Raw genomic sequence first — 24,139 nt, 5'->3', positions numbered from 1 at the left:
TTTCTCATTGTGATAGAAAGTTGACGATCGTGATAGCAAACAGATTTGCGACAAAATCGTTTTTATTTTCAGGGCTCATATCTGTAAATTAGTTTGCAAAAAGCGCTAAAATTTAAGACGTTTCTACAATAGTTATGACACACCGCTCTATAGACTGTATATTATTTACATATTAACCGAAATTGTCGCTTGGGGAAATTACGTTTTAAACTTTTTGAAATGTATTTTTGTGACGAAACGAGCAAGTGTATTTTATTGCCTATATGTTTTTTTTAAAGAGACAAGTTGACTATTCAATGCATAAATTTATCTACCAAGTAGAAATAAAGCAATATAAATTTAACGAAAACGAGCAAAAACTTTTTCCAAGAAATTTGGAGTTTGGTCTTTGAGTTGAGCAACATATCTGTAGTGAAACAAACCAAATTGATCTGCTTTCTGTGTATTTCTTGGTATACAAACACCGGAATGGATGAAAAGACAGAAAGATGAAAAACGGAAAAAATGCACAGTAAGTAAACGACTGGAAAGACGGACGACAGAAGATCGTCGAGTAATATTTTAATGGATCTAAATAATCAAATAATTCCCATTTTACTATAATTATTTTTGAACTTGTTACTGGAAAGCATGCTTCCAATGTTCACTGGATTTCTTTATTTGATATACGGAAGATACGGAACGAAAGGTACAGTGTCGGGTGGAAAATAAATAACAGCAACGAAATGATTGCCGGCGGCTTTAAAATATGGAAGTTCAGTCAACAGGTGAATATTATCTCAACCCGGCGTTAAAAGCTAATATTTGCTTGGCTTCGATTTCATACACACATAGGTGGCTTGGCTTTAGACTTCTTGGTCTATCGATGGAAACGTATACATTGCACACAAATAAATAGGGCGAAAGAAAAGGATCAAAATGGGAGCAGGTGAAGTGACGATATAACTGGTGGGCTGCCTACAGAGTTTAGTCACTACCGGCGAGGCTATCGTACCACTTTTTAATGAGGTACATTGGACCGTCGTCGTAGTAGTGGTCAGGCGCGGAGTCCTTAACCACCTCTGACTCGTCCCTGCTTGGGGTATCTTGGTAATTACTCCACGTCAGGTCGCGTCGTGTTTGGCCCGCGTTTCGTGGGCTGCTGTAGCGATCTGCAAGCAGCTCCGCAAATTGGCTGAGCAATATGTTTCCGCGCTGGGAGCTGTCGACGGCGCGCTGATTTACCGTCCTTCCGATGTCCTCCCTTTCCTCCTGCGGGATGACCTCCTCTGTACGTCTTCCTTTGCTGTGGTAAACATCACCTGCAAGAACCAGAAAGTGATTTAAACTATTCACCTATATTGTATTATGTTTTAATTGTTGCTAGTTAAATTTGCTTACCGCAAGCTATGCGTCGCATACCCAACGGAAGGCCCATTTTCGATAACATTTTACACCGAAGGTCAGTGCGGCGTTTTGGCGTCGGCTTCACTCTGGTCGCTGTGGAGACAAAATAAACCAGTCGTAAGAACCTTGCCGCCATTTTGTGACTTCGCGCCACCTTGATTGACAAGGGAACATGACGGCCTAACAGGTGGAAGTGGTACGGACGTGGACAAAACTGCCCCACGTCTCCATCCTCTGTTTCGTTAATTTGCAGTATACAAACTCCGACAAGGATCTCATGAATATTTTAGGCCGTCTGCGGGACCATAAATTAATTTGTCCCGCCCTGGTCGCGTTACTAACAAGTGTCGTTAATCAATCGCCGACATCGTTACTTGTCACGTTGCACTGTCAAAACTTGGCGACAAGACGAAAATTCGCACCCATGGTTAAGACCACAAAAAAAATTTCGCATTGATTTCAGGAGGACAGGGCAAAAATATTATAATTTATTTGAGTACTATCACTATCGCCCAAATAGAGCGGGAAAATATAATAAATGTTTAGGCGAGCCACAAAGATAAAAATACAAACAACCGCCATAATAGTTTAATTTCTATTGCAATTTTAAAAATATGGAAAAATTAATCTGAAGGAAACTTACAGGCTGAGGAAGCTTGCATGATCAGACAGACAACAAGGATAGCAAGTGTTTGTGTCGGCTTCATTCTTCTTAATTTTTTCTTAGGCTTGATTCGTACAGTTCGTAATAGGTACTTTTTGTTAAAAAGGCGTTTTTTAGTGCTGCAACAAAATAAAAAAAACATTGTCTTTACCTCGATATTGATCGACTTAAGCCGAATAATATTCAATCGGCAATTTAACGATTCATTCCAAAAAAAATCTTTTCCAACGAGTTAATTTTCTACGTTACAACGTTACATAACGTAGTATCTTTTCTACTCCGCTACGCGCCTTCGCTTGCAATTGGCGACTGATGATTTTTCCTCACAAGCCACCTCCCTTTATACAAACCGTCCCCTTTTTTCAGCACGCGTCTGTCTATTTTGCGCCGTGATGTAGCCACCTAAGTTTATTTCTTTAGCGGTGATGACGATGCCCGACACGTTTTTGGTGAGGCCTCCACCTAATCGCTTACCTATCTTATTGCTGCGGCGCAAATCGTGCGGGATTAGTCCGGAGCTATGTTTGTTGGCACACCCGGCGCTGCCCCACCTCGGGCCAACACCAGGCGGATACGGAAGTGTGAGAAACCGGCGCTCGATGCGGTCAGGTTGACATCAAGACCCTCGAAAGTTGCGCAAAACGAACGATCAGAGCATTTTCCGATAGATCAAAACCGCTTGCTTTCAGTGTTTGGTAAACACGCAGGTCACAGGGCGATCTATTTTTTGCCGACGTATAGGTTTTTGATATTCCGACATAGTTAACGTATGAATTCCGTTGAAAGGCGCACATTTGTTTCTCCCATTGCTGCCGATCACGTACTCGCAAATGACGTATTGTTGCGGAAAAGTGTTTTTGTGGCTGCCCCAAAAAAACTCTCAAGGCTCCCTATATGCTGTGTGATGACGTATTAAGGGGCCTGGGTCACAATGGAACCGTTGCGGGAAAGCGCGCCCCCATTCACAATCGGCTTGGAGCATGATTCATACACGAGGCTTTTAATCACCGACCCGCCGACGTAAGGGAATATTTGAATGGCATCAACTCTGATGCTTTTGAGGCCCTTGATTTTGAACACAATTGGCTGATTTTTATTCTTCGGACAAGAAATCATTTCTCATCAACGTCAACTTTTCTGCCGCCTGCCTGCAACTGGCCGCCACTTAAATCTGGCTTTTGTTCCCGAGCGTGCGAATTCCCGTTGATCACCGACAGTCATGCTTACAGTGACTCCGAAGGTACGCCAAACCCTCGACCACCGCCTCCCTAAGCCGGACACTGTTTTAAAAAAATCTACCGTGTTTGCTGACGCACTGAGAACCACAATCGACACTCTTAGCCACACTTTGGGACATTATTGATCGCAAGGTTTTCATTTGGCGCGATTTTACTCAACTAACGATAGTTTGTAACAAGCCGCAAGACGGGTGAATAATTTATTGGACTCTCGACGCTTTGTTCTTCCCCGTAAACGTGTTCCCGCGGAACAGTCGGAGGGCTGCGGCCTCTGCTTGTTGTTGCCGCTTCAACGGAACGCAATTACCAACACTTTTCTCCCATACTGCGGCCAGCTTCAAATTTAGCTCGGCGCTTCCCGAAATAATTACGTTTTAGCGGTTGCGGAATCAAAGTCCCGCACTAAATCTGCTTTGCAAGCGTTTTGGTTTCATGCAACAAACGAAACTATTACCACGTCTGATTTCTATGCAAACAGAAGCTGCCGGAAGCCTGCAATGAGATAAGTTCTGTGTGATCTTTAACTTGGCGAGTGGCTTTTATATGCGGAGCTTGGGGACAATGCTTCAATCGTTTTTTTTCTTGTAACGTAATCGCCGGCTTTGTCGTAACATCCTTTACAAATCGCAAATTGTCACACTTAAATAAACATATTACCCCTGTGACGTTCGTCTTAGGAAGGCGTTAAATTTTAATGTACTCGATACCTGTTACGTAAAATAAACTAAATAACGAATGTCGCGGTAAAGATGTCGTCAATCAATAGTAATGACCTTTGAATTGGAATTGACTCAATAAGATCGTTGTCAGTTTGTAAACGCATAATTAATGATAAACAACACGGTATTTCTATGAAGCAGCGTAGACTTCATATTAACGTTAGCTAAGTATGTTAAAAGTTGTCGAAAAATCTATTCTGCGCTCTGTGTTCGTCATTAATTTCGAATGCAAATAGACAGACACAAACCGACACCAAACAAGGAGAACACATCCGGAAAAAACAACAAATTATATGAACGTTATTTATACCACCTATAGAAAGGAGTGCCATGAAACGAAAATTACAGCGATCACTCATCCGAACCGAGGTAAATATCGTGACATGCACAGGCAAGTACACGCTTTCGACTCGACACAAATTTCCGTCAAATTTGGCTTGGAATGCCAAAATTTGCGCCCATCCAAAAGTTTAGGAGTAAAAATAGCGACGAAACTGCATAAACTGTCGTCATGTGAAGTTATTAACGATATACGCCCATGGTCGGGGTCAGGCTTAAGGAATCAAGCGTCAAATGTTGGTCGTGCAGTCGAGAATCATTCGTTACGTCTAAGGTATTGCGGTCGCGGTGGAAACCTGTTCGGGAACATGCACAGCACGAAATTTCGCAGAAAACTTCTTACAGAGGTGTAAATCGTTTGTTTTGTTTGCATTTCAATTCATATTTGTACTTTCACATTCCTGGGCTTAGTCAGTTGTGAAAATTCATCAAAGGCCGGAAAGGTTTTGTTTTGTAAATTAAGTAAAGAGTTTTAACCTTATCGATGTGTCTGTAAATTGGCGTTGACTTGTTCATACCGTGACCCCTGTCACAAGGACGTTGTTGTCTGTCACCGCCCGCCTTTTGCAATCAAAAAAATCTACACAGATATACAATAACCATGAAGCACACAACGGAAGATATTACAAGGACCAGGGATCACGTGATACGAGCATATCAGGTGCGGAAAATCCCTTGAACAAGATAAGGAGAGAGCGGCAAAGTCCAGGAGATCAACAGCCGGCCACTAATTTCCGAAACAAACGTTTGTTTGTTGTTGGTGTTCACGGCCATCCCTGGTACGGCCAGAAGCACGTTGTTCCACTGGCAGACTCGCCCGGGAATCGTGATGCGGCGTCGACGCCCCAATTGAAAGCTGTGGTTTTGCCAAATAGCGTAATGTTCCGTTTTAATTACCACGCCATGATGACTATTTGCATGAAACACATGTTTTTTTTGCAAAGCTGGAAAACAACCGCAAGACGAATGTGTCATCGGGTTTTGGCGAGTGTTCTATGACAGCTCAAGGTATATTAGTTCGTGACGTTTGATTGAACTTGTTGACCAATAAAAAGGCCAAATAAAAAAAAACTTTTGCAAAGAAATTTACGTAATTATCACGCAAGACTAGCTCCTTATTAAACATAAAAGATTGAACAACAAATCTTTTTTAGTTTTCATGTTGACTTTCCACATCGGTTGGATTTTTATCAACCCATATTAGCAAAGCATTGTTTGAGTAAAAGAAAATATTTTTCGATGAAATCATCACAATAAAAAAATTCCAAACCGGCCACTCGAACTAATTGCAGCAGCCAAACATGCCAACAACATCACCAGTGGGCGACACGGATTTAATGGAGCACGCATGGCTGGCTTAGCGGTATAGACCTAAACATTTCTGCGCGTGGGTGTCATGTGATGCATGTTTTTGAAACCCGTTCCCACGATTCCCCCCGTCGCTCACTGTTTACTTCTAGTCTGTTTTTTTGAAAGGACGCTGTTTGAATGAATGCTTGAACACAGTTTTGGAACATCTTGTTTATGTGGGCATCCTTTGTAAGGTGCGTCACCCCGGTGATGTCACACACAATTAAGCCCCCTTGTGAATGCATAGGACCTCAATTGTTGCACAATTGTTTGCTTAAGCGGGGGCTGAAGGGTTATCGCGCGACCCCACGCTTTGTAGAAAATAGACCAAACAAACCGCGCGTCCCCGCTGAAAGACGTTTTTCCGAGTTCGCCATTTTCTCAAGCCAATTTCAAGCGACAGTGGACATGGTAAATTTATTGTAACTTTGGTGCATGATTGCGTTTAAAAAAGGTTGGAAACTTACACTACATAACTGTGCGATCAAAACGATCGATTAATTATTTCCTAAATTTGCTTAGATTTCACGGGGGATTATGGCGTAAATATTTGGAACCAAGTTTATTAATGTTGATGTACAGGTCTATGTAGGCTGGACAGACTTCGACAAATAAGAAATGCATTTTAGTTCGAAGTTTTCGCATTGCGCACTTTTTTCTCGTAAAACAAGTACTGCGGTTATTTTACTTTATAAAACTTGTTGGGTTTGTTTGGATAGACTTCTTCCTCGCAATAAAATTTATTTATCAAAAATAGTTTTTGAAATAAAATTATTTGCAAGCAAGTGTAAATTTAAACCTACGTAGGCTATATTTCCCAAATGCAAATTTTGTGTAAATTGGGTGCGTGTAGTTAACTTGTTTTCATTGAAGCTGCTTTGCGATGATGTTCTGCGACACATATAGAGCTGGTTCTTTGCATTTAGTTTTAATCTATACGCACACCAACCTACATGACCTTGTATAAACAAGTGCGATTTTATGTTTTCCGTTTTTGGTGCATAACATGCAAATTGATTCTCTGTTCGTTTGTTACATTTGTTTTATACAGTTGACGACAAACGTTGAATTAGACACACCATTTGTTTTGAATCAAATCCGTCTGAGAAAATGTGGTAAGTTGCGAAAATCAATTTTAATTTCAATGTTCCAAGGGAATTCAAAATTATAACAAACATGTCAATGTAACTTTCGCTGTTGACTTTTAATTGCAGAACTATAAGCAAATCTGAGAAAACTGTTCGTAAATTTGATGTCACATTTTTTCAAAATGTGTTAATGAGCTTTGCGATCAAATTTGTATAACTCGCCAAAATTAAACCGATGCTTTAAATACAGTAAAATTCTTTACAAACTAATACTTGCTGATATATGGCAATATTCGAGGCAACATGTAACAAAGTTATTCGCATGATTGAATGTGAACCAGTATGTGACGCAATTTTTCAACCTGGTAAGAAAAAATGAAATTATCTCTTAATTTATATAAGAAAGCCGACATATTTTAACTTCGATATTGACGTTACCATTCTCGTAATTATTATTGAGCTCAATGCGAACTCTCAACAACTTTTAGCCTATATTTAGTCACTTGAAAAACATCGCCAAACACGTGGCAAAGTTACAGAAAGGCTTCTTGTCGTTTCGCAAAGCAAATAAAAATTGAATCGACTTTTGCAACTCATGTTACTTACGCGGGGTCAAGTTTTGTTTGCAGCGAGATTGACCGCAAACGTGCCTTGCAAAGACTTCGCGGCGCTATTTTTGCTACACTGTGACGTCAAGGCCGCAATGGGCAACGGCAAGCGATGACGTCATCGGCCTTGAAGCCGGACGTTAATTATTCGGTTGGGTCTTGTTGACACAGGGGGTTGTCGACACTGCGGGTAATAAACGGATCAATGGCGACGCTAAACAGCCACAACCGTATCACTGTTACTGATGGAAGCGCGTCATAGGCTTTTCAAACATTCATGACGGGCCGTGTTTATGCTCGAAACGGATTAGTGTCCCGCAGGATGAGTCGGCCGCATTGGCGAATACGCACACGGGGCCTTCTATTGGGCGAGTATAAGCTTCTGGTGCCCTTGTCGAAAGAACAACATCTACTGCCACTCACAGAACCACGAAAGGTAGTTGAACTAGTAAAAAGAAGAAAAACTAAATGCTCAATGACGGATCTTTATGAGATGCAACTTCACTTAAGTAAGTGTAGTTTTTAACTGTAAGTGAAGAACTAAGCAACTTCCCTCAGTTTTTCACCTAACCAAACCACCTTTGTAATCCGCAGAAAAATTAAATTGAAAATATCATGTCTTGCAAAAATGCTTCTGAACTCGATATCGCGTTTTCGTCCATTTTATACGCGGTTTGGGCAGTTGTCCTTTTTCGGAAGTAAGAGCAATTCACCTGTCGATTCCAGGAAGACAACAACGCCCCATTGACATGTTTGTATTCGCGTGCCCGTGGACATGGACATGTTTGTTTCCAAATCCTGCAGCACCGCCTATATGCTGATGAATGGTTATGATCTAATCCCCATGCCGGTAAAAGACAACGTTTATTACTTCATCCCATACAATACGTTCTCTTCATAGTTTCCTTTCACGTTCGCTCAAGCGTACACGAAGAGCCAATTATTGGACCAGCAGTGTGCAACTGAAATGTCACAGTTTGTTGTGTTTTGGGGTTGTTATGCTTTGGGCTTTGGGTTGAGGATGTGCGTCCATTATTTGTGAAATGTCGAGATCGTAACAATTGAAGTTGTCAAATGTCAAGAAATTTGACAACTATTGGACACATCAAGAATTCAATACGAGAGATTAGATACCATTGTACAACATTATAGCTGGTCGTTGCTCGTTGTCTCGCTTGGGGTTACAAGAAAAAATAATCCCTATGGATCCCCAAAAAATGTGAAACCCTTAAGAATTATTGTATTAATAAGCCGAAATTTGCATTAAACTAAAGTTTCAGTGTATATAATTAGTGCTGTCACTCCCTATCATGATATATAACTGGTTGCCTTTTTCTCCCAAATCCTACCTATCGTTAAATCTATGTGGATAGTCGTCTTGTGTGTTCGTTCGGTATCTGATCGTTGTTATCCCACCAGCAAAAAAAATTAAATCGATGTATAAAAAACCCCGCAAATAATCTTTTAGATACGGTCAATAAACACAACACTTTATCTCAAAAAAAAAACTTTTTGCAAGGTGGGTTTCACAAGTTCAATATCCGTTTACGTTTAGCAAATAGGCCTAACGCACAAAATTGAAACTAATTGTGCCATTGCATACGAGATGTTTTATGGTAATAAAGTTTTTTTGTTAAACCACGGAGTTCCAAACTTTAAACAAACCTCCTTCCAGTTTCATGTTCAGTATGGTTTTTTCTTGCATACACAATTTGAAGTATCCACAGTTTTAGGAGTTTCTATCCAGGTCATCCTGGGCTACATGTAATATGGTTCGAGCGCTTTGGTAGGTATGTAGTTTTACATTTTAACATTTTACGTTGGGTGTCTCTTTTGCGCCGCAGTGCGTCTGCTTTATTATGCGTATTTAAGTAAGTCTGTTAAACTTCAGTTATTCAGACAGAGGCCGGGTATATTTGTGGTTAGTCTCCCAGTTTTTTGGCTTAGAAAACCAAACAAACTTTGGCCAAATGGATATATATGGCACCTTTAACAAAAAACTAGACAGGATAAACATTTTTTTGGAGTTTGTGATAAAAATTGAAATCTGTTTCGTTTAATTGGGGTGAAGATTTTTTTTTTTATTTAAAAGCAATACTTTGTCTTTTTGGACATAACCAGTAGGGATGCACCGAAAGTTCGGTTTGCCGAATTTATTCGGCCGAAACTAAGGTTTTCGCAATTATTCGGTTTCGGCCGAATATTTCTGCAAAATTCGGCCGAAACCGAAACTTTTTTACTGCATTTAACGCTGATATGCAAAGTTTAGAAAAGGTTAAAATCATTGTTTAAACTGTACGAATGTGTTCGTTTCATTTGTTGACTTTCACAGATATGACAAAAATCAACTTTAAGCAGTTGGTACAGAAGACCAGGTTATTCTTCAAGCGCCAAAAAAGGCTGTGTGATAGGATAAAAGATCTAATCCAGCACATGTTTTGTTTAAATTTATTGCGTTTAAAGAGATGGATACCAAAAATTAGTTTCGGTTTATTCGGCCGAATTAATTCGGCAACTTTTGCCGAATATTCGGTTTCGGCCGAATATAAAAAAAGCTGTTTCGGTGCATCACTAATAACCAGCTTACCACATACACAGACATAGTTTACTTATTATTTCGTTAATTGTTACCGCTTGAAATAACGATGTACACACCGCTTGCGGCCAATCGATATCATAAGTTCGCAGAGTGAAGTTGCATTCAATTCAATTGGGAGTTCCGACATCTCAAGTTTGTGTGTTTTTGCCTGTGATTTTGTGATCATTGAAAGACACACAGTTTAACGTTATTGACAATTATCATCAAAAAAAATGTCTGCGAAGTCAAAGCAATCGGAATGTGTAAAAGTGGTTGTTCGATGTCGACCACTTAACCAAAAGGAAATTGAAGGAAATCATGAAGGAGTTGTTGATATGGACCTTAAATTGGGCCAAGTGGCAGTTCGAAATCTAAAAGGTACTTAACACTTTGTAATAAAAACATGTCTAGTTTAATTAATTTAGGTCAAGAATGAGTCATTTGCCTGTACAACTGTCAAATGAAATTGTATTAAGTGAATGTTTAACATCAACATACATATTTTAATTTAAAATTGGTTGTTGTTGTTTGACTATATCCAGCTCCATCTGAGCCACCCAAAACTTTCACTTTTGATGCCATTTACAACTGGAACTCAACACAAAGTGACATTTTTGAGGAGACATTTTTGACTCTGTTGGAGTCAGTTTTAAATGGTTTTAATGGAACCATATTTGCATATGGGCAAACAGGCACTGGAAAGACATTTACTATGGAAGGTGATACTCCGTAACTTACTTTTTATGGCTTTCTTTTTAACATGAGAAAATTAAATCTTGGTGTAGCCTATCTGTATTAACATGTGTGTTGGCAATATTTTTTGTGTGCTGTGTAGGTGTGCGGTCTGATCAAGAACTGAGAGGTGCAATTCCGAGATCATTTGAGCACATTTACAAACACATTGCACGTACTGTGGACCAACAGTACCTTGTCAGGGCTTCCTACTTGGAGATATACCAAGAAGAAGTAAGAGATCTTTTGTCAAAGGATCAAACAAAGAGGCTTGAGCTAAAAGAAAGACCAGACACAGGTTATTATTTTAACTACATCAAAGCAAATCCTGTGTAACATTTATATAAATTGAATTTCTCTATTATGTATATCTTTTGCAGGAGTTTATGTTAAAGATTTACTTTCATTTGTGACCAAGTCAGTCAAGGAAATTGAGCATGTGATGAACGTTGGAAATCAAAACAGAAGTGTGGGTTCAACTAATATGAATGAGCATAGGTATACATAAAGTGTTTTTGTGAAAGGAAATTTACATAGCTTTTTGTTTAATGTTATACTTGTATTTTCAGCTCACGTTCACATGCAATATTTGTGATAACCATTGAATGCAGTGAGGACGGTGTGGATGGCAAGAACCATATTAGAGTCGGAAAACTAAACCTTGTTGATTTGGCTGGAAGTGAAAGACAGGTGTGAACAAATAAAGCCCAGTATTTAAAATACAAAGTTTTTATAATCATGCAAAACCATTTCCCCAGGCAAAATCTGGTGCCACTGGAAAGCGATTAAAAGAAGCCACAAAGATCAATCTATCTTTAGCTGCATTAGGTATTTCTTGTTTTGAAGTGCCCTTCTTATATGAAAATGGCATGTTTTACTTAATTTGCAATCTTAGGGAATGTGATTTCATCATTGGTTGATGGTAAGGGCCACATTCCATACAGGGACTCCAAACTAACTCGACTTTTACAAGATTCCTTGGGTGGAAATGCTAAAACTGTCATGGTAACATAGTCTTTAATCATATTGCGTTCTGTAATAAAAAATAAGTATGTTTTTTTCAAAATAGGTTGCAAACATTGGCCCGGCGAGTTACAACTATGATGAAACACTGACTACTTTACGTTATGCCAATCGAGCCAAAAATATTCAAAACAAGCCCAAAATTAATGAAGACCCTAAGGATGCTTTGCTTCGAGAGTTTCAGGAAGAGATTGCCAAGTAATTGATTTTGAAATATCTTTTTGGTCAAGTGCATGTCAAAATCGTAAACACATGCCTTTTCAAATCTAGATATGTCTAGTTTAATTAAATTGTGTTGAATATAGAGTCATTGTCAAGTGTCAATAGAAAATGTTTTATTCAGCTGAATGTTCTAAAATCAACATACATATTTTTTTTTGAAATTGTTGTTGCTTAACTGTGTCTTACCATCTGAGCCACCAAAAACTTTACAGATGACACCATTTATTTAAAGATTACTAGTTTTAATCGTGATTGATGATTTAACAGGTTGAAGGCACATCTTATGACGAAAGGTAGTGGTGGAAAAACTAAAAAGCACCGACGAAGGAGGGAAGGAGGAGTTTCTGGGGAAGGAGGTGAATCTGATGAGGAAAGCGATGGAGATGATGATGATGGTAAACATATGATTTTTAAAAAAGGAAGAAATAATTAATAGTTTTCTAAATCAAATATCTAGGTAGTCTGTCAGAAGAAAATAGGCAGAAACTGGAAGCTGACAAGGAGAGAATTTTGCAAGACAAAACTATGGCAGAAGAGGAAAAATCTCGCTTGCTCAAAGAAAAAGTGTCAAAATTGGAGGAGCTTGAACTGCAACAGAAGGCCAAAAACGCACTGAATTCAAAAATTCAGGTTTGTAATGGAAATGGGGTTGCCACGAATTGACAACGCAACCTGTTCAAACGTGTGGACACAAGCATGTTAAAAAAACGGCTGTACAAGTTTGTAATTTGCAGACAAGGTGGGGGCACAAAGATGATGTTAATATCTTAACCTAATATGTGGTTAAGTCGTTTTTTTGTTTTATTGCCTCTCTGCATCGACATTTAGCCAACTCGCAAATGTGGAACAGTGTCGATTTGAAACTGAAATGAAGTACACATAAACTGAATTGCTAAAATGTTACGGAAACTAAAACGACATGTCCCAAATATGCAGGCAATGCAAAGCAAGCTGTTGGTTGGTGGAAAAACGATCGTCGACCACACAAACCAGCAGGAACGGGAGATCGAAGCCAGACGCAGGCAACTGGCCGAGCAGAGTCGCAAAGAGCGCGAAATGAAACAGAAACTACTTAAAAAGGAGGAAAACGCGCTAGCGGCACAAGAAAACTACACATCTTTGCGACAAGAAGTTGACTCAAAGACGCTAAAACTTAAAAAGGTGACGTTTTCTTTGCACATAGGTTTTAAGTTAAAGCAGGGGCAGTTTCGATAAAGCTGGTGCTTATTTCTCTCAGCTGTATGCCAAAATGCGCCAGGCCGAAGCGGAAATTAAAGACTTGAACGACATACATGCCAGGGAAAGGGAAGAGTTGGAGCTCGTTCAACTCGAGGTAAAAATCTTCCTGCTTGAAGCCCCTTTGTGACGTAATATGTTAATGTGAAACGAGCATCACGCCATGACTTGACATTGAGTAACCTTGATTCATTGGAAGTAGATCATGTCATGGTCCCCACTGGTGAAGTGGGGCAAAAATTTGGTGGTACGCAAAGGTGCAACACATTTTAAAACAATTTCCTGGCCTACTTTAGTGCTACCACGGTATTTTATTTCAAATTAATTGGGAATACAAACTACAAATGCTGACTATATATTTGACAACAACAGTGGGACTTGGGTTAATTTGTTTGAGAAATTTGGTACATGCAAAATTGTTTTACCTTTCCTTCAATTGTTCGACTTTCAAACTGTAATTTCCAAGTGGCATTAAATTTACACGTTCAAATTATCCGTAATACTTTTTTATTTCAGATGAGCCGTGAGCTAAAACTAAAAACACTCATCATCGAAAATTTTATTCCCATCGAGGAACGAAACAAACTGGAGAAACGAATATATTGTGACGACGAAGAAGAAAGCTATAAAATACGCCCCTTGTCCAGCGCTCCAAAGTAAGTTCCGTTTGCGGCTTTGCTGATTTATCGTGGCATTATGCAATGGCGTTATCTATCGGCCGCCCTGCATCAATTATTAAGTTGGCTTTCGTGAATTTGATGCTGTTTTTTTTCAAATGAGACTGCATCCGTTTGCGATGAGAAAACGAAAGAAATATGCCTGCTACTTGTAAAACTATAGCTTTTTGTTGCAAAACAGGAAATCTAAATGGTTCTGTGCTGATGTAGTAAGTATAGGGTGTTACATTACACGTTCAAAGCTCACTTAAAAATAATATACCTTTTAACGCGGATACCACAGTTGGTTATTGGTAAAAGAAAAGAAAATTTCGTGATGTTTGCAGCCAAACAATGATGAAACGACCGATGAGTGCTCACTCCGGGAATCAACGCCCTGTTTCGCAATACGCAAAGATGGCCGCCACAATTGATTTTAACCCACGTTACCGACACGAAAATATTCTTCTTCTCGACCTGGACATGCCAACCAGGACCACCAGTGACTACCACGGGCCTGCAATTGCCCCAAGGGTACGTGTATATATTTTTTATTAGAATGATAACCGTAGACAACCCCAGGTATACATGTGTAATATCTGGTCATGGGTCCTATACTAACCTTGTGTGTGTCGACTGTCAAGTTTCCGCCAAGTTGGTGACGGTTTGACGTTGGTTATACAACACGTTTGTTTGGTTGATTGTGTTGTTTGCTCGTGTAGTGCACATTGTGCAGCGACGTCCGAAAACTGGTGCTTTTTATTTGTAATTAACAGAAGGTTTAACTGTTCATAATTCGTGAATGAAACTTAAATGCCTATGGTTTGCAAGTCAGTGAATCATATCATACACTCAGGTGCAAGCAGCCTTGGACGCCGCACTACAAGACGAAGACGACATTCAACTCGACGCCAGCTCGGAACAGTTCACAAAGAAGGCCAAGCCAAGGTATAATATGTTTTTTGGTTGATAACAATATAAAGCAACAATAACGTGCAAAATCAACATGTTAATAGGAAAAAATCTGCGCGTGTGAGAGGCAAGTCGGGAAGAAAGGGTGACGGTCTGTCGACCAAGGACTCGGCGGAGATGTACCCTACTTCGAGAGGATTAGTGCCCAAATAACAATTAAAAAAAATAAAATATGGAACAATCATACATCAGAAATATGCATGCCAGTTCCAGTACACCAGTTACTGGATATTATTAAAGCAAGATTTGTGGCCCACTCTAAGAAGACGGTGGCATTTCAACGAAGAAGCATTTTACTCGAAAAGTTCGTTTAAAACATTTATGTATTTTTTCTCAACCATATTTTCATATGATACGTTCTTGTGTCCTCTTAAGTAAATATAATGCATTTACAATGACCCTGTATGTCGTTTACCTACGACGTCATCGGTGCTTTAATTTTACGCCTTCGTTTCCCGTTCACTGTGCTTTATTCCAACGATACTATTTGCACGCTTTGTACCATTGGGTAATTAAGTGTGTATCACATTTTTCCTTTCGTTCTTCAACCGACTGACTACAATCCCTGAAAATTTGTGTTTAAAGTGTTTAAATTTCTTGTAAAAGCATGATTTCACTCCTCTGTCTGCTGTGCGTTCGATGTAGGCTACACACATAAATTATTTTTCAAAAATTTTAATATTCGTGTAACTGTTCTGTAAAGTTATTTTGAGGCAAATTTGGCTGGAGCGGTGTTCCCGAACATGGTTGCCTATGGGAGGTTTTCCGTAAAATATGTGCCTTGTGCTGTGTTAATATGTTGGTGACGATCCCTGATGTTAACATTGCGATTGTCTGGTCAGTTAAGGGCACACATATCGTTATGGCCAGGCTACACCACAATCGATTAGCTCCTTGCTCCAACTGTAGTCATGTAGACAACCGATTTATCAATATGCAGCTCAGTCAAAAAATCAACGGGATATCTATGAATAGTCATGAGTTCCGTATGCAGGCAGAGGTATGAGAGTCTTGTTTTGACTTTCTACAACAGAGGATTCATTTTCAGAAGATACGTTTATTTTTTAATCTATAGTTTTTCAGTGCAATAAATTCTGTCATATCAAATAAAAACTTTTTTTTATATTAAGGTTAATTGTAAGTTTTGAATAAGCGTACTTTTTAGCATAAACATGAAGGATTTGTTGTTCTAGTACTGGTTACGTCAAAGTTGTAAGGTAAATTGAAAGAACATGTTTGTGTTTCTTGTGAACGCAAAGCATTGTTCTTGAGGAACAAGAGAGTTGTTTTACTCACAGAGCGAGAGTGGAAAGGTAAAATGAGTATACCTGGTTCTAGACGGGATAATCATCGACGACACCACAGTGCCGGTCCAGGAGCCTTAAAACCTTTTCACAGAACTGGTTTGTAATTTTTGTAAGATCATTTTCGTTTAACTTCTGGGATGCTAATGGTTCAGCTTTCAATTTAAATTAAAAACCAATTGTCTTGCTTTCAAAGATACTTTTTATTTAAGAAAACAACACAACAAAGTTTCCTGTCATTTATTATAACAATCCCATGAAACTTGCAGGAAGTTCAGGTTCTGTATTGGAAAGCACACCAAACTACATTCGATCAGGAGGTGCGACATCGCCTGGATACAGAAAAAGGCCTGGATCAGATTCAGATATTTTGGAGTCACGAACTACTGGTGTTTCTCTAAATCATCAGGTAAATTTTACATTTATAATTGTAGGAGTTTGATTCAACTGTACTTGTCAACTATCCTTCTTTTACCAAACTGCTGAGGAAATTATCAACACTTTTACAGATAAAGCAGTCAAATATTGCTAATCCACACAAGTCTTTACATTTTTTGCCAAGCACATGATTTGAGTTATCTGTGTCTTCTCTTTACTTTTTTTTCGAAAAATTGTGTCAGTTGAGAACCAGGTTCTGGGGACATGTTTTATGCAATTTTATTTTGTCAGGATTCCTTGACTCTTGCCTATCATCAACGGCCTTCTGTAGTTGTTGGACATTCAACAGGACCAAGTATGTGTTGTTATAGAATGGAAAAATTTTCTTCATACTGGCTTAAGTACATGTCAACCTAAAAACATTTGGGAACGACCCTTTTCAATGATATATGTTGTTGGGACAAAATAGTTTTAGAAGCAAATAACTTGCATTTTCACTCCCACCAGTAAACATACCTATTATTATTCCTACACTGCGGTTTGATGTCCTTTATGTAAAAAGGCATTTACAGTAATATAAACAGCAATGCATTTACAGTTTTTATATTCACGTATTTCAGTTATGATTAAGCACCTAAAATTATTTTGTTTGGATAGTTGTAGTAAAATAATTATTACACACCAATGTGTTTCCAGCCCCAAATCCTGCCCAAATTCGCCAAGCAAAGCCTGTGTATGTTTGGAACCAGAACGAGGTTTGCAAGTGGCTTAAGCGACATGTACCACCAAATTTGGCAAAATACGCTTCTATTTTCTCAGAACATGACATTACAGGTAAGATGCTGAACGCTTTTATTTTTAGGGTGGTTCCTTAAGATAGTTCACTGTTTTATTTTCAGGCAAAACTCTATTAATGTTGAATGATGTAAAACTTAAGAGAATGGGAATTGGGGATCCAGCACATCGTGTTACTATTCTAAATGAAATTCTTAAGCTTCAAATGAAAAACTTCATGCAGTGCTTTAAAGGTCTCCAGTCGGGTAAAGTGCAAATATCGAATTGAACATTATAAAACAACATTTTTTGTATCTCATTTTATATATTTTTTAATCTAGCTGGAATGTTTGACGTGCAATAAAGAAGATATTCATTTGGAATTCCTGTCTTTTGTGTTTTTCACTTTTTACATCAAGCTCTTGAAACAAGATCAATATTATTGTTGTGCTGTATTTTACCTTTTCATGCAGTTAAAAATTTAAATCTGTTTTACTTTTTACATTCTGTCTCCAGTATTTTGTTGGTGGTGCTGTTACATTCCACTGTTTGCAAATCTTGCTTTTGTGACATTAATGTGACCAAACCCTTTTTTGTTGTGCAAGGTACAATAGGGTTTTATGGACAATGCTAGGAAAATTATTAGCTCATCTCTGATTAAGATCCAGAAGATTGTGTCCTCTTGGGACAAACTGTGTGATGAATGTGCACCAAACCTTTCAACAGTAAGCAACCTATGCAGTCAACTTCAAAGCTGCCAAAGTGCTGATTTAAAAAACAACCCCCTTGGAACATTTGTAGATATAAGAGAGAAGTTGGCCGCTAAGTTAATTCTGGATATCAATATATCTGTAAAATCTTTGTTGAAGAAACTGCGGTTACTGGAAAGATGTGTTTTCGATCTCAGAAAAGCAAGTGATGCATGCGAGTCTGCACTGAAGCCTTTAGATCCAACAGATATTTCATTCCACAGTGCTACTGAACCACCCTTGGCTGATATTGTTTTATGGTTAAAAAATATTGCTTTTGAGGCAAATGAACAGTTTGCAGAAAAAAAATCGCTGTTAGGAACTCTACAGTCTGTTGAATGGGGTGAAAAATTTGATGCAGGAAAAATTCAACAAGGACAGTCAAAATGGAACATGCATAAACCTTTATCAGTCAGATGTAATGAAATAATGGTGTACTGCAAATGGATTGTCAGTGATCCACATTCATAAAACCTGCATTCTTACCTGCAAGTAAACTTTAGATTTTTCGCAATCTCCTAACTTTTTTAATATATTATGCTTATGCTTTTAGTATTTTTTTTGCAGGCACAACCTAAGTATTGGTAACTGGGTAAGCATGTCTGATCGCAAGTCAGTTGTGCAATCGAGGAAGCGTATTGCCAAAGTCTTGCAGGATGAATACTGGGATTGCAGTGTATGCACTTACACCAACTCACCGGAAGCGTTTAAGTGTTCAATTTGTGATGTAAGAAAGGGGACGTCCACAAGAAAGCCCAGGCTCAACCAACATATAGTAGCCCAACAAGAAGCGACCAGGCTTGTGGCACAAATGCCTCAAGGGCTGATGGGCAAGGAAATGATGGACAAAGATGAATGCGAGGATCAGCCCAAACCCCTTGATGAGAGCCCTAGCAAACCAGGAAAAAACCCTAAGTGCAAAGTAAAAAACAACAGTGAAAATGCTCCCTTTACACTGGCAGTTACTGTCAATGACGTTACTGTGATGTTCACCGAGTTAAAAAAGACTAGACTAGAGTCTGGTGAAACTCCGAACAGATAGCCCCAAGCTCATCCTTGAACACTTGCAACATTGTGTTTTGCCATAATATGATGACATACTTAATTGTTCTTCAATCAGCCATCCTTATTGAATGTTACAGGCATTACCTTTTTGAACAAATAATCCAGTGTGTGTATTGTTACACATCACACTTGTTGCGAGGAAATATCCAATCATATTTTTAAACTTGTTACTTTTGTACCTTTTTATAACTATAAGCCTGTTTATTCTCCAAATGTGTTATGCAGTTTGTGAACACGTTTCTGCGTTTTGTGCATTGGATTTTGTGTGTGTTGTGCCATCTTACCCGGCATTGAATAAAAATCAATATAATATGGATTTTTTTTGAATAATTGTTATGTGACAAGGTTAAATTTATTTCAGTGCCGAAAAAATAACCAGTGAATCCATTTTGAATGCAGTCGTTTAATGACATTCACACAAGATTTTTATGAAAACAACGCAAAAATCTGCATCAATTCATAAAGGTCAAATAAGTTTATTTTATCAGTTACGCAACACAAGGGCATGACGGTGTTTTGGCATATCATTTTCTCACCTATTTCAAACCGCATTTTTGACAAAACGTACCTAAATGGTTTATGTTTTATGGCAGAAGAAGTAATTTCGTAGCGTCTGACAAGATCGTTGTAAATCACACCATAGCTGAACTAATGAGATTTATTCCGTCGAAATAGCAGTTTTGTGGCCCTGTCCTCTTTAAAAAAAATTATTAGCTTACATACAGTGTCTTTACAAATTAAAAGAACTTTACCTGTAAACAGATTTGTACCATGTCAAGCATAATGTTGTGATGAGTGCTGAAAGAAGGAACAGGAACCCTTAGCGTAAAATAAGCATTGCCGGTACGTCGATCGTTCCGATAAGAATTCCAAGGGCTGGTGTGTCTCATTTGGTAATGAGAAACTATGTTTTAATAAATTTGTTCGTTTATTAAGTAATCTCACCTGGTATACAAAAACACAACGGTTTATTTTTCCACCGTTCGGATATAATGTTTTTTTTATTTACTATACTTCCCGGCTGTAACTATATTGCTTGAACAAAATTTTACGTTTCCATTCCCTTTTTGCGATTCCGAAGCCCGAGCAGCGTATTTGTCTCCAGCAGGTTGAGAAGTGTGAACAACTTGCGGTATTGCAGCGAACAAACTACCAAAAGAACGTGCGTACATAACAGCGCAATGGCGATGAGAATCCCTAAAAGGAAGGGCCAGACAATGCAATCAACACGCAGTAACACCTACAAAAATTATCTATAATTTTTCAATTGCATTTGTACGCAAAAGTGGCAATTATCAAAATTAGGAATGCAAATAAATCTGCAAGCTGCAACGTCCACCTTCAACACTCCGAAAATTAATTCCACCTGCTGTTTATTGCCCCCCATTCCGCAACTCTCCGTCAACTCGAAATGGAATGAGCAGGAAAAGCCAGTTGCGCTCAGCTGTCATGTTGCTAGTCAACTAAACATGGTGGAGAAATGTAAATTTAAAACGTTGCTTTTGGACTTTATCAATGTCCAGTATGCTTTGCAACAAATTCGGCTGAGATATGTTAGCTGCAAATCCTCCATACCAGATAAAAAGTTTATCTTGAAACATTTTTGCCTGTTTTTATGGTGGTTAAGAAAAAATGTTACTGAATTCGTGATCAAGCGGAATTAAACTCTTCTTGCAGTGCAGAAAGTTAATTGTTTTGGGCTCATTGTCATCCGTGGATTGTACAGATATGTGTAAAGTAGCGCGACGCGTTCATATCATACAAATTTACGTGCCATTATCATGAGGTATTTGAAAATTTGTGATAATGCCTAAACAAGGTAATTTGTAATGGAAAATCACAAATAAAATCTCGCCATCAGCTGTAATAGTTTTGTTCCGCTTGAGCAATTTTAACCCCGTGTTATGAGTTATGTGTGATGTCTCGTGCTCGTGTCCGACAATAACCCTTGGCATTGCTGCAACATAATAGCATCTGGTGGTGCGAGTCGTAAAAGGCGGCGACGACCGGCCGGTGCGGTTAATTATGCATCAAAGCCAATTGCTATGATAAATTAGTTTAAGTCACACGACTCTATGCTTTTTGCAGCTGAGCGTAGGACCTATTTTTCCCTGTGGTTTAGTAAAGCAAAATGGCTTCATACAATATGGAGGCATGGAGAACTCTAAAATTGGCGGTTGACAAATTTTCTCAGTCTACCGGAGCCGAGGTACTGTTTTCACTTTCAACATCATTCAATGTTACACCTAAATAACTACCTTTGTGCTGCAGGTGGCCGTTGCTACAACTGGTTTGTTTGAATCATCAAATGATAACTATCAACTACAAACGGTAAATCGTGATTTGATTTTTTATTTTCATTTGTATTGTGTTTTTGGTTGTTGAAACAACAATTCAACAAATGCATGTCTTACTTAGTGCTGTAATAGCCATTTAAACTTATGGTGTTTTATGACTAGTTTTTTTGAGCAGTTAAAATCAATTTATATTTAGTTTGTAATGGTTTAAAACGTGATTCACTTTCTTATGTGCAGACCTATCATCTAATTTGTAGAGATTATTAATTTGGAGTGCTGTTGTCACTTAAAAAATGTTTTTAGCACCCAACTGTCTATGGCCATGGAAGTATATATCACCAGGTTAAAAAGGGGTTAGAACTGGTCAGAAAAGAAGATGAGGGCATTTCATTTACCAGTCATGGCCAGCACAAAGAATTGTACCAAACTAATCAAACAAGAGTCACTGACTATTCCAACATGACTGGCAAACCAATTCTTTCATCAAAGCACAACACTGCACAAGATGCAGTGGCTAGGTAAAATATACAATGGAAAATATTCATACAATGCGAACTTTGTTGTTTCATTCCTTACAAACTGAAACTTAGAAATGTGTGGTAAATTTCTGGGACTGATTTTAATCCACATTTTGTGTGTGTTAGATCGCTATCATCCAGCTTTCGAACTCTGAAACTTGATGTTCAGCCACATACAATTAAACCAGGAATGTCAGGATCCACCTGCAATTCCAGTACAGCTGGATCAAGTCCTGATCATGGTACAATTTTCAGCCATCTTTTTCATGCCTCCATGTTCTTTTTTACTTAGAATTACATGTTGGTGTATAGGTGCACAGGGACTGCCATTACCAAGAAGTGGCAAGCGAAAGGGAAAACACAAAAAGTCGAAGAAGCAATCTCAAACAGAGGATCTAGAACTTGGAGACAATTGTATGTTTTTTCTTCTATTTTGAAACATATTGTGAAACCATTGTATTTCATAAGTCTGTGATATTTTGGTGGGTATGTTTGATTGTGCAATGCTTTAGTGTTGTTTGATGAGAGCAACCATTCGAGTGTGGAAGATGATGATTCCACAGAAGATTCTGATGAAAGCGAAGAAGGGTTCCAGCCTAATAATCGTGTGTACAATGTTCCACTGCCACAATCTAGAGATACCTTGAATGCTGCTTTTGCTACATCACTGCCTGTTAACATCAATCTAAATTGGGGTAAAATTTTTAACATGGCCACTGAATTTCATGTTTTAAGCTAAATCCTTGTGTTTAGGTCAAGGCCCAATATTTGAAAATGCATCCAGATTTCGTGACAATCGAGGCCCGCACCCACCCATGTTCAACCCCCAAACAAGACCAGCTGCAAGCAAGCCAACTGTTATCAAAGCAGAGAAGGTAAACTGGTTACTTTGAAACAGCATTGCAGAATTTGAATTAGGAAAAATTAAGGTGTCATTAAATGCTGCAATCTTACCCCCAAACTTAATCATGCCATTTTTGTAAGACACCTCAGCCTGATACCATGATGGCATCCATGCAAGCACTGGCAAGAAGTGTGACTGATGACAGTGCATTGATATTTGGTGAAAGGCCACGTCCGAGAACACAAGCTGAGGGTTTCAAGAAACTGTAAAGCTGATGAACAAATGTGTTTGCATGCCAACATTATGGTAAACCACTTTGCACGGACGATTTATTGGTACTATTACTAGTAGTTTAGGAATCTGTTACCTGATATTTGCCATTGAAAACATCCGTAAATTTATATTCGAAAGTAATACTATAGTCATCGTTTCATGGTTATTATAGTTTTTTATGCATTCTTTAGTCTATTTGGCTCTAAATGCCACTGGAAAATATTTTTGCGATGTATTGTTGCAAGTGTTTGTGTGTGGGTAGGATGTTTAAAGGTAATGGCCACTGCATGATGCATTTTTGGTTCCTAAAGTTTCATCTTGTCATTACTGTTCAAGTTTGTGTTCCTTTTTGCCTAGCACCATAGACTCATGTTCTTAAAATGTTTTTTTAACATATACGTGATGATGTCTTTTGTATAGTGTCATTAACAACTGCTCTATTCGTTTCTTTCAAACTTGATTGGCAAGTGTATGAGTGAAGTGTGGCCTAAATAATTTGTTTGTGAATTGTTTCAGAAACTGGTAAATAATGGCCTTCTGCATTTCCTTGTTAAGGTGCTGTGTTGTGTTTGATTAGTAATTTCTTTTTTTTGGCCCTTCAGCAAGATGGAGGAACTGCATTGTGCCAAACTGTGCCTTTCGCAAACTTTCGTTTTTTTCTTTCAGAACTTGCAATAAAAATTGACAGAACTAAGTGGTCCGAGAAGGTTAGCAGTGTCAGGACTCTGTAACCTGACAACATCACTGATTAAACAGGGAAAAGAGCTAGTTAGTTTTGTTAGAACTGCGAAGCCAGGGTGTTACGAAGGCGTTTGAATCAGTCAAAATAATATCAATAAAAACTAAAAGAACAACACTTACCCACTGCGCATTTTGATTTTCGATACAGCGACTAGTTCCACTTCTGTTTTATTGCTTGTGTGCTAATTTTGCTCAAGTTTGTTTTGCATCGTAGGATATGCTGCCATTTTAATTTGGACGAATTTTCTGTGCCTTTTGTTTGGCCAGTACATTAATTCTATTCAGTTTTCTTATGTTTTATGTACTGTCGATTTGTTTAGTTTTATCATGTGGATGCGGATTATTACCATGTGACCTCATTCTCATTGCATGTGCTGTAGCTGCT

The 24,139-nt window shown here is 38.5% G+C and overlaps 6 protein-coding genes across 6 annotated transcripts; 5 read left to right on the top strand and 1 right to left on the bottom strand.

Moving 5' to 3' along the window:
• Positions 1 to 426: 426 nt before the first annotated feature.
• LOC145903323 (uncharacterized) lies at positions 427 to 2,339 on the bottom strand. The gene is made up of 3 exons (XM_082991397.1): positions 2,030 to 2,339; positions 1,381 to 1,479; positions 427 to 1,301 (listed from the first exon to the last, which is right to left on the bottom strand). The coding sequence occupies exons 1-3, from the start codon at positions 2,190 to 2,192 to the stop codon at positions 967 to 969; spliced, it is 597 nt and encodes a 198-aa protein (XP_082847523.1). The 5' UTR covers positions 2,193 to 2,339; the 3' UTR covers positions 427 to 966.
• Positions 2,340 to 10,086: 7,747 nt separating this feature from the next.
• On the top strand, positions 10,087 to 15,513 carry LOC145903807 (kinesin-like protein KIF3B). Its single transcript, XM_082991968.1, has 16 exons — positions 10,087 to 10,348; positions 10,513 to 10,689; positions 10,806 to 11,000; positions 11,083 to 11,200; positions 11,272 to 11,392; positions 11,461 to 11,530; positions 11,598 to 11,707; positions 11,772 to 11,923; positions 12,215 to 12,342; positions 12,405 to 12,577; positions 12,884 to 13,108; positions 13,185 to 13,280; positions 13,700 to 13,839; positions 14,187 to 14,373; positions 14,696 to 14,787; positions 14,856 to 15,513. The coding sequence occupies exons 1-16, from the start codon at positions 10,204 to 10,206 to the stop codon at positions 14,962 to 14,964; spliced, it is 2,238 nt and encodes a 745-aa protein (XP_082848094.1). The 5' UTR covers positions 10,087 to 10,203; the 3' UTR covers positions 14,965 to 15,513.
• Positions 15,514 to 16,064: 551 nt separating this feature from the next.
• LOC145903809 (sterile alpha motif domain-containing protein 10-like) lies at positions 16,065 to 17,872 on the top strand. Its single transcript, XM_082991971.1, has 6 exons — positions 16,065 to 16,214; positions 16,385 to 16,524; positions 16,785 to 16,848; positions 17,190 to 17,327; positions 17,393 to 17,533; positions 17,609 to 17,872. Exons 1-6 carry the CDS (start codon positions 16,130 to 16,132, stop codon positions 17,629 to 17,631), a joined length of 591 nt encoding a protein of 196 aa, XP_082848097.1. The 5' UTR covers positions 16,065 to 16,129; the 3' UTR covers positions 17,632 to 17,872.
• Positions 17,873 to 17,883: 11 nt separating this feature from the next.
• Positions 17,884 to 18,583, top strand: LOC145903808 (AFG2-interacting ribosome maturation factor-like). Its single transcript, XM_082991970.1, has one exon. The coding sequence runs from the start codon at positions 17,888 to 17,890 to the stop codon at positions 18,485 to 18,487; it is 600 nt and encodes a 199-aa protein (XP_082848096.1). The 5' UTR covers positions 17,884 to 17,887; the 3' UTR covers positions 18,488 to 18,583.
• Positions 18,486 to 19,365, top strand: LOC145903810 (RING1 and YY1-binding protein-like). The gene has a single exon (XM_082991972.1). The coding sequence runs from the start codon at positions 18,615 to 18,617 to the stop codon at positions 19,056 to 19,058; it is 444 nt and encodes a 147-aa protein (XP_082848098.1). The 5' UTR covers positions 18,486 to 18,614; the 3' UTR covers positions 19,059 to 19,365.
• Positions 19,366 to 21,060: 1,695 nt separating this feature from the next.
• Positions 21,061 to 23,701, top strand: LOC145903275 (uncharacterized). The gene is made up of 8 exons (XM_082991343.1): positions 21,061 to 21,290; positions 21,353 to 21,412; positions 21,682 to 21,896; positions 22,023 to 22,138; positions 22,209 to 22,310; positions 22,409 to 22,591; positions 22,650 to 22,771; positions 22,881 to 23,701. Exons 1-8 carry the CDS (start codon positions 21,213 to 21,215, stop codon positions 23,007 to 23,009), a joined length of 1,005 nt encoding a protein of 334 aa, XP_082847469.1. The 5' UTR covers positions 21,061 to 21,212; the 3' UTR covers positions 23,010 to 23,701.
• The last annotated feature ends 438 nt before the right edge of the window (positions 23,702 to 24,139 follow it).

This window comes from Ascidia mentula, chromosome 5, assembly GCF_947561715.1.
Source record: "Ascidia mentula chromosome 5, kaAscMent1.1, whole genome shotgun sequence".
NCBI lineage: Eukaryota > Metazoa > Chordata > Ascidiacea > Phlebobranchia > Ascidiidae > Ascidia > Ascidia mentula.
The sequence above is the reverse complement of the archived record's forward strand: the minus strand, read 5'-3'. Positions and strand labels throughout refer to the sequence as shown.

Coding starts and splice junctions, on each gene's coding strand:
- LOC145903808 (XM_082991970.1), top strand. CDS start 17,888: ATGGACAATGCTAGGAAAATTATTAGCTCATCTCTGATTAAGATCCAG.
- LOC145903807 (XM_082991968.1), top strand. CDS start 10,204: ATGTCTGCGAAGTCAAAGCAATCGGAATGTGTAAAAGTGGTTGTTCGA. Junction 10,690..10,805: donor AAAGACATTTACTATGGAAG/GTGATACTCCGT, acceptor TGTGCTGTGTAG/GTGTGCGGTCTGATCAAGAA. Junction 11,924..12,214: donor TTTCAGGAAGAGATTGCCAA/GTAATTGATTTT, acceptor ATGATTTAACAG/GTTGAAGGCACATCTTATGA.
- LOC145903810 (XM_082991972.1), top strand. CDS start 18,615: ATGTCTGATCGCAAGTCAGTTGTGCAATCGAGGAAGCGTATTGCCAAA.
- LOC145903809 (XM_082991971.1), top strand. CDS start 16,130: ATGAGTATACCTGGTTCTAGACGGGATAATCATCGACGACACCACAGT. Junction 16,525..16,784: donor GTGTTTCTCTAAATCATCAG/GTAAATTTTACA, acceptor TTATTTTGTCAG/GATTCCTTGACTCTTGCCTA. Junction 17,534..17,608: donor CTTTAAAGGTCTCCAGTCGG/GTAAAGTGCAAA, acceptor TTTTTAATCTAG/CTGGAATGTTTGACGTGCAA.
- LOC145903323 (XM_082991397.1), bottom strand. CDS start 2,192: ATGTTTTTTTTATTTTGTTGCAGCACTAAAAAACGCCTTTTTAACAAA. Junction 1,480..2,029: donor CATGCAAGCTTCCTCAGCCT/GTAAGTTTCCTT, acceptor TTGTCTCCACAG/CGACCAGAGTGAAGCCGACG. Junction 1,302..1,380: donor TATGCGACGCATAGCTTGCG/GTAAGCAAATTT, acceptor TGGTTCTTGCAG/GTGATGTTTACCACAGCAAA.
- LOC145903275 (XM_082991343.1), top strand. CDS start 21,213: ATGGCTTCATACAATATGGAGGCATGGAGAACTCTAAAATTGGCGGTT. Junction 22,311..22,408: donor TCTAGAACTTGGAGACAATT/GTATGTTTTTTC, acceptor GCAATGCTTTAG/TGTTGTTTGATGAGAGCAAC. Junction 22,772..22,880: donor CTGTTATCAAAGCAGAGAAG/GTAAACTGGTTA, acceptor CATTTTTGTAAG/ACACCTCAGCCTGATACCAT.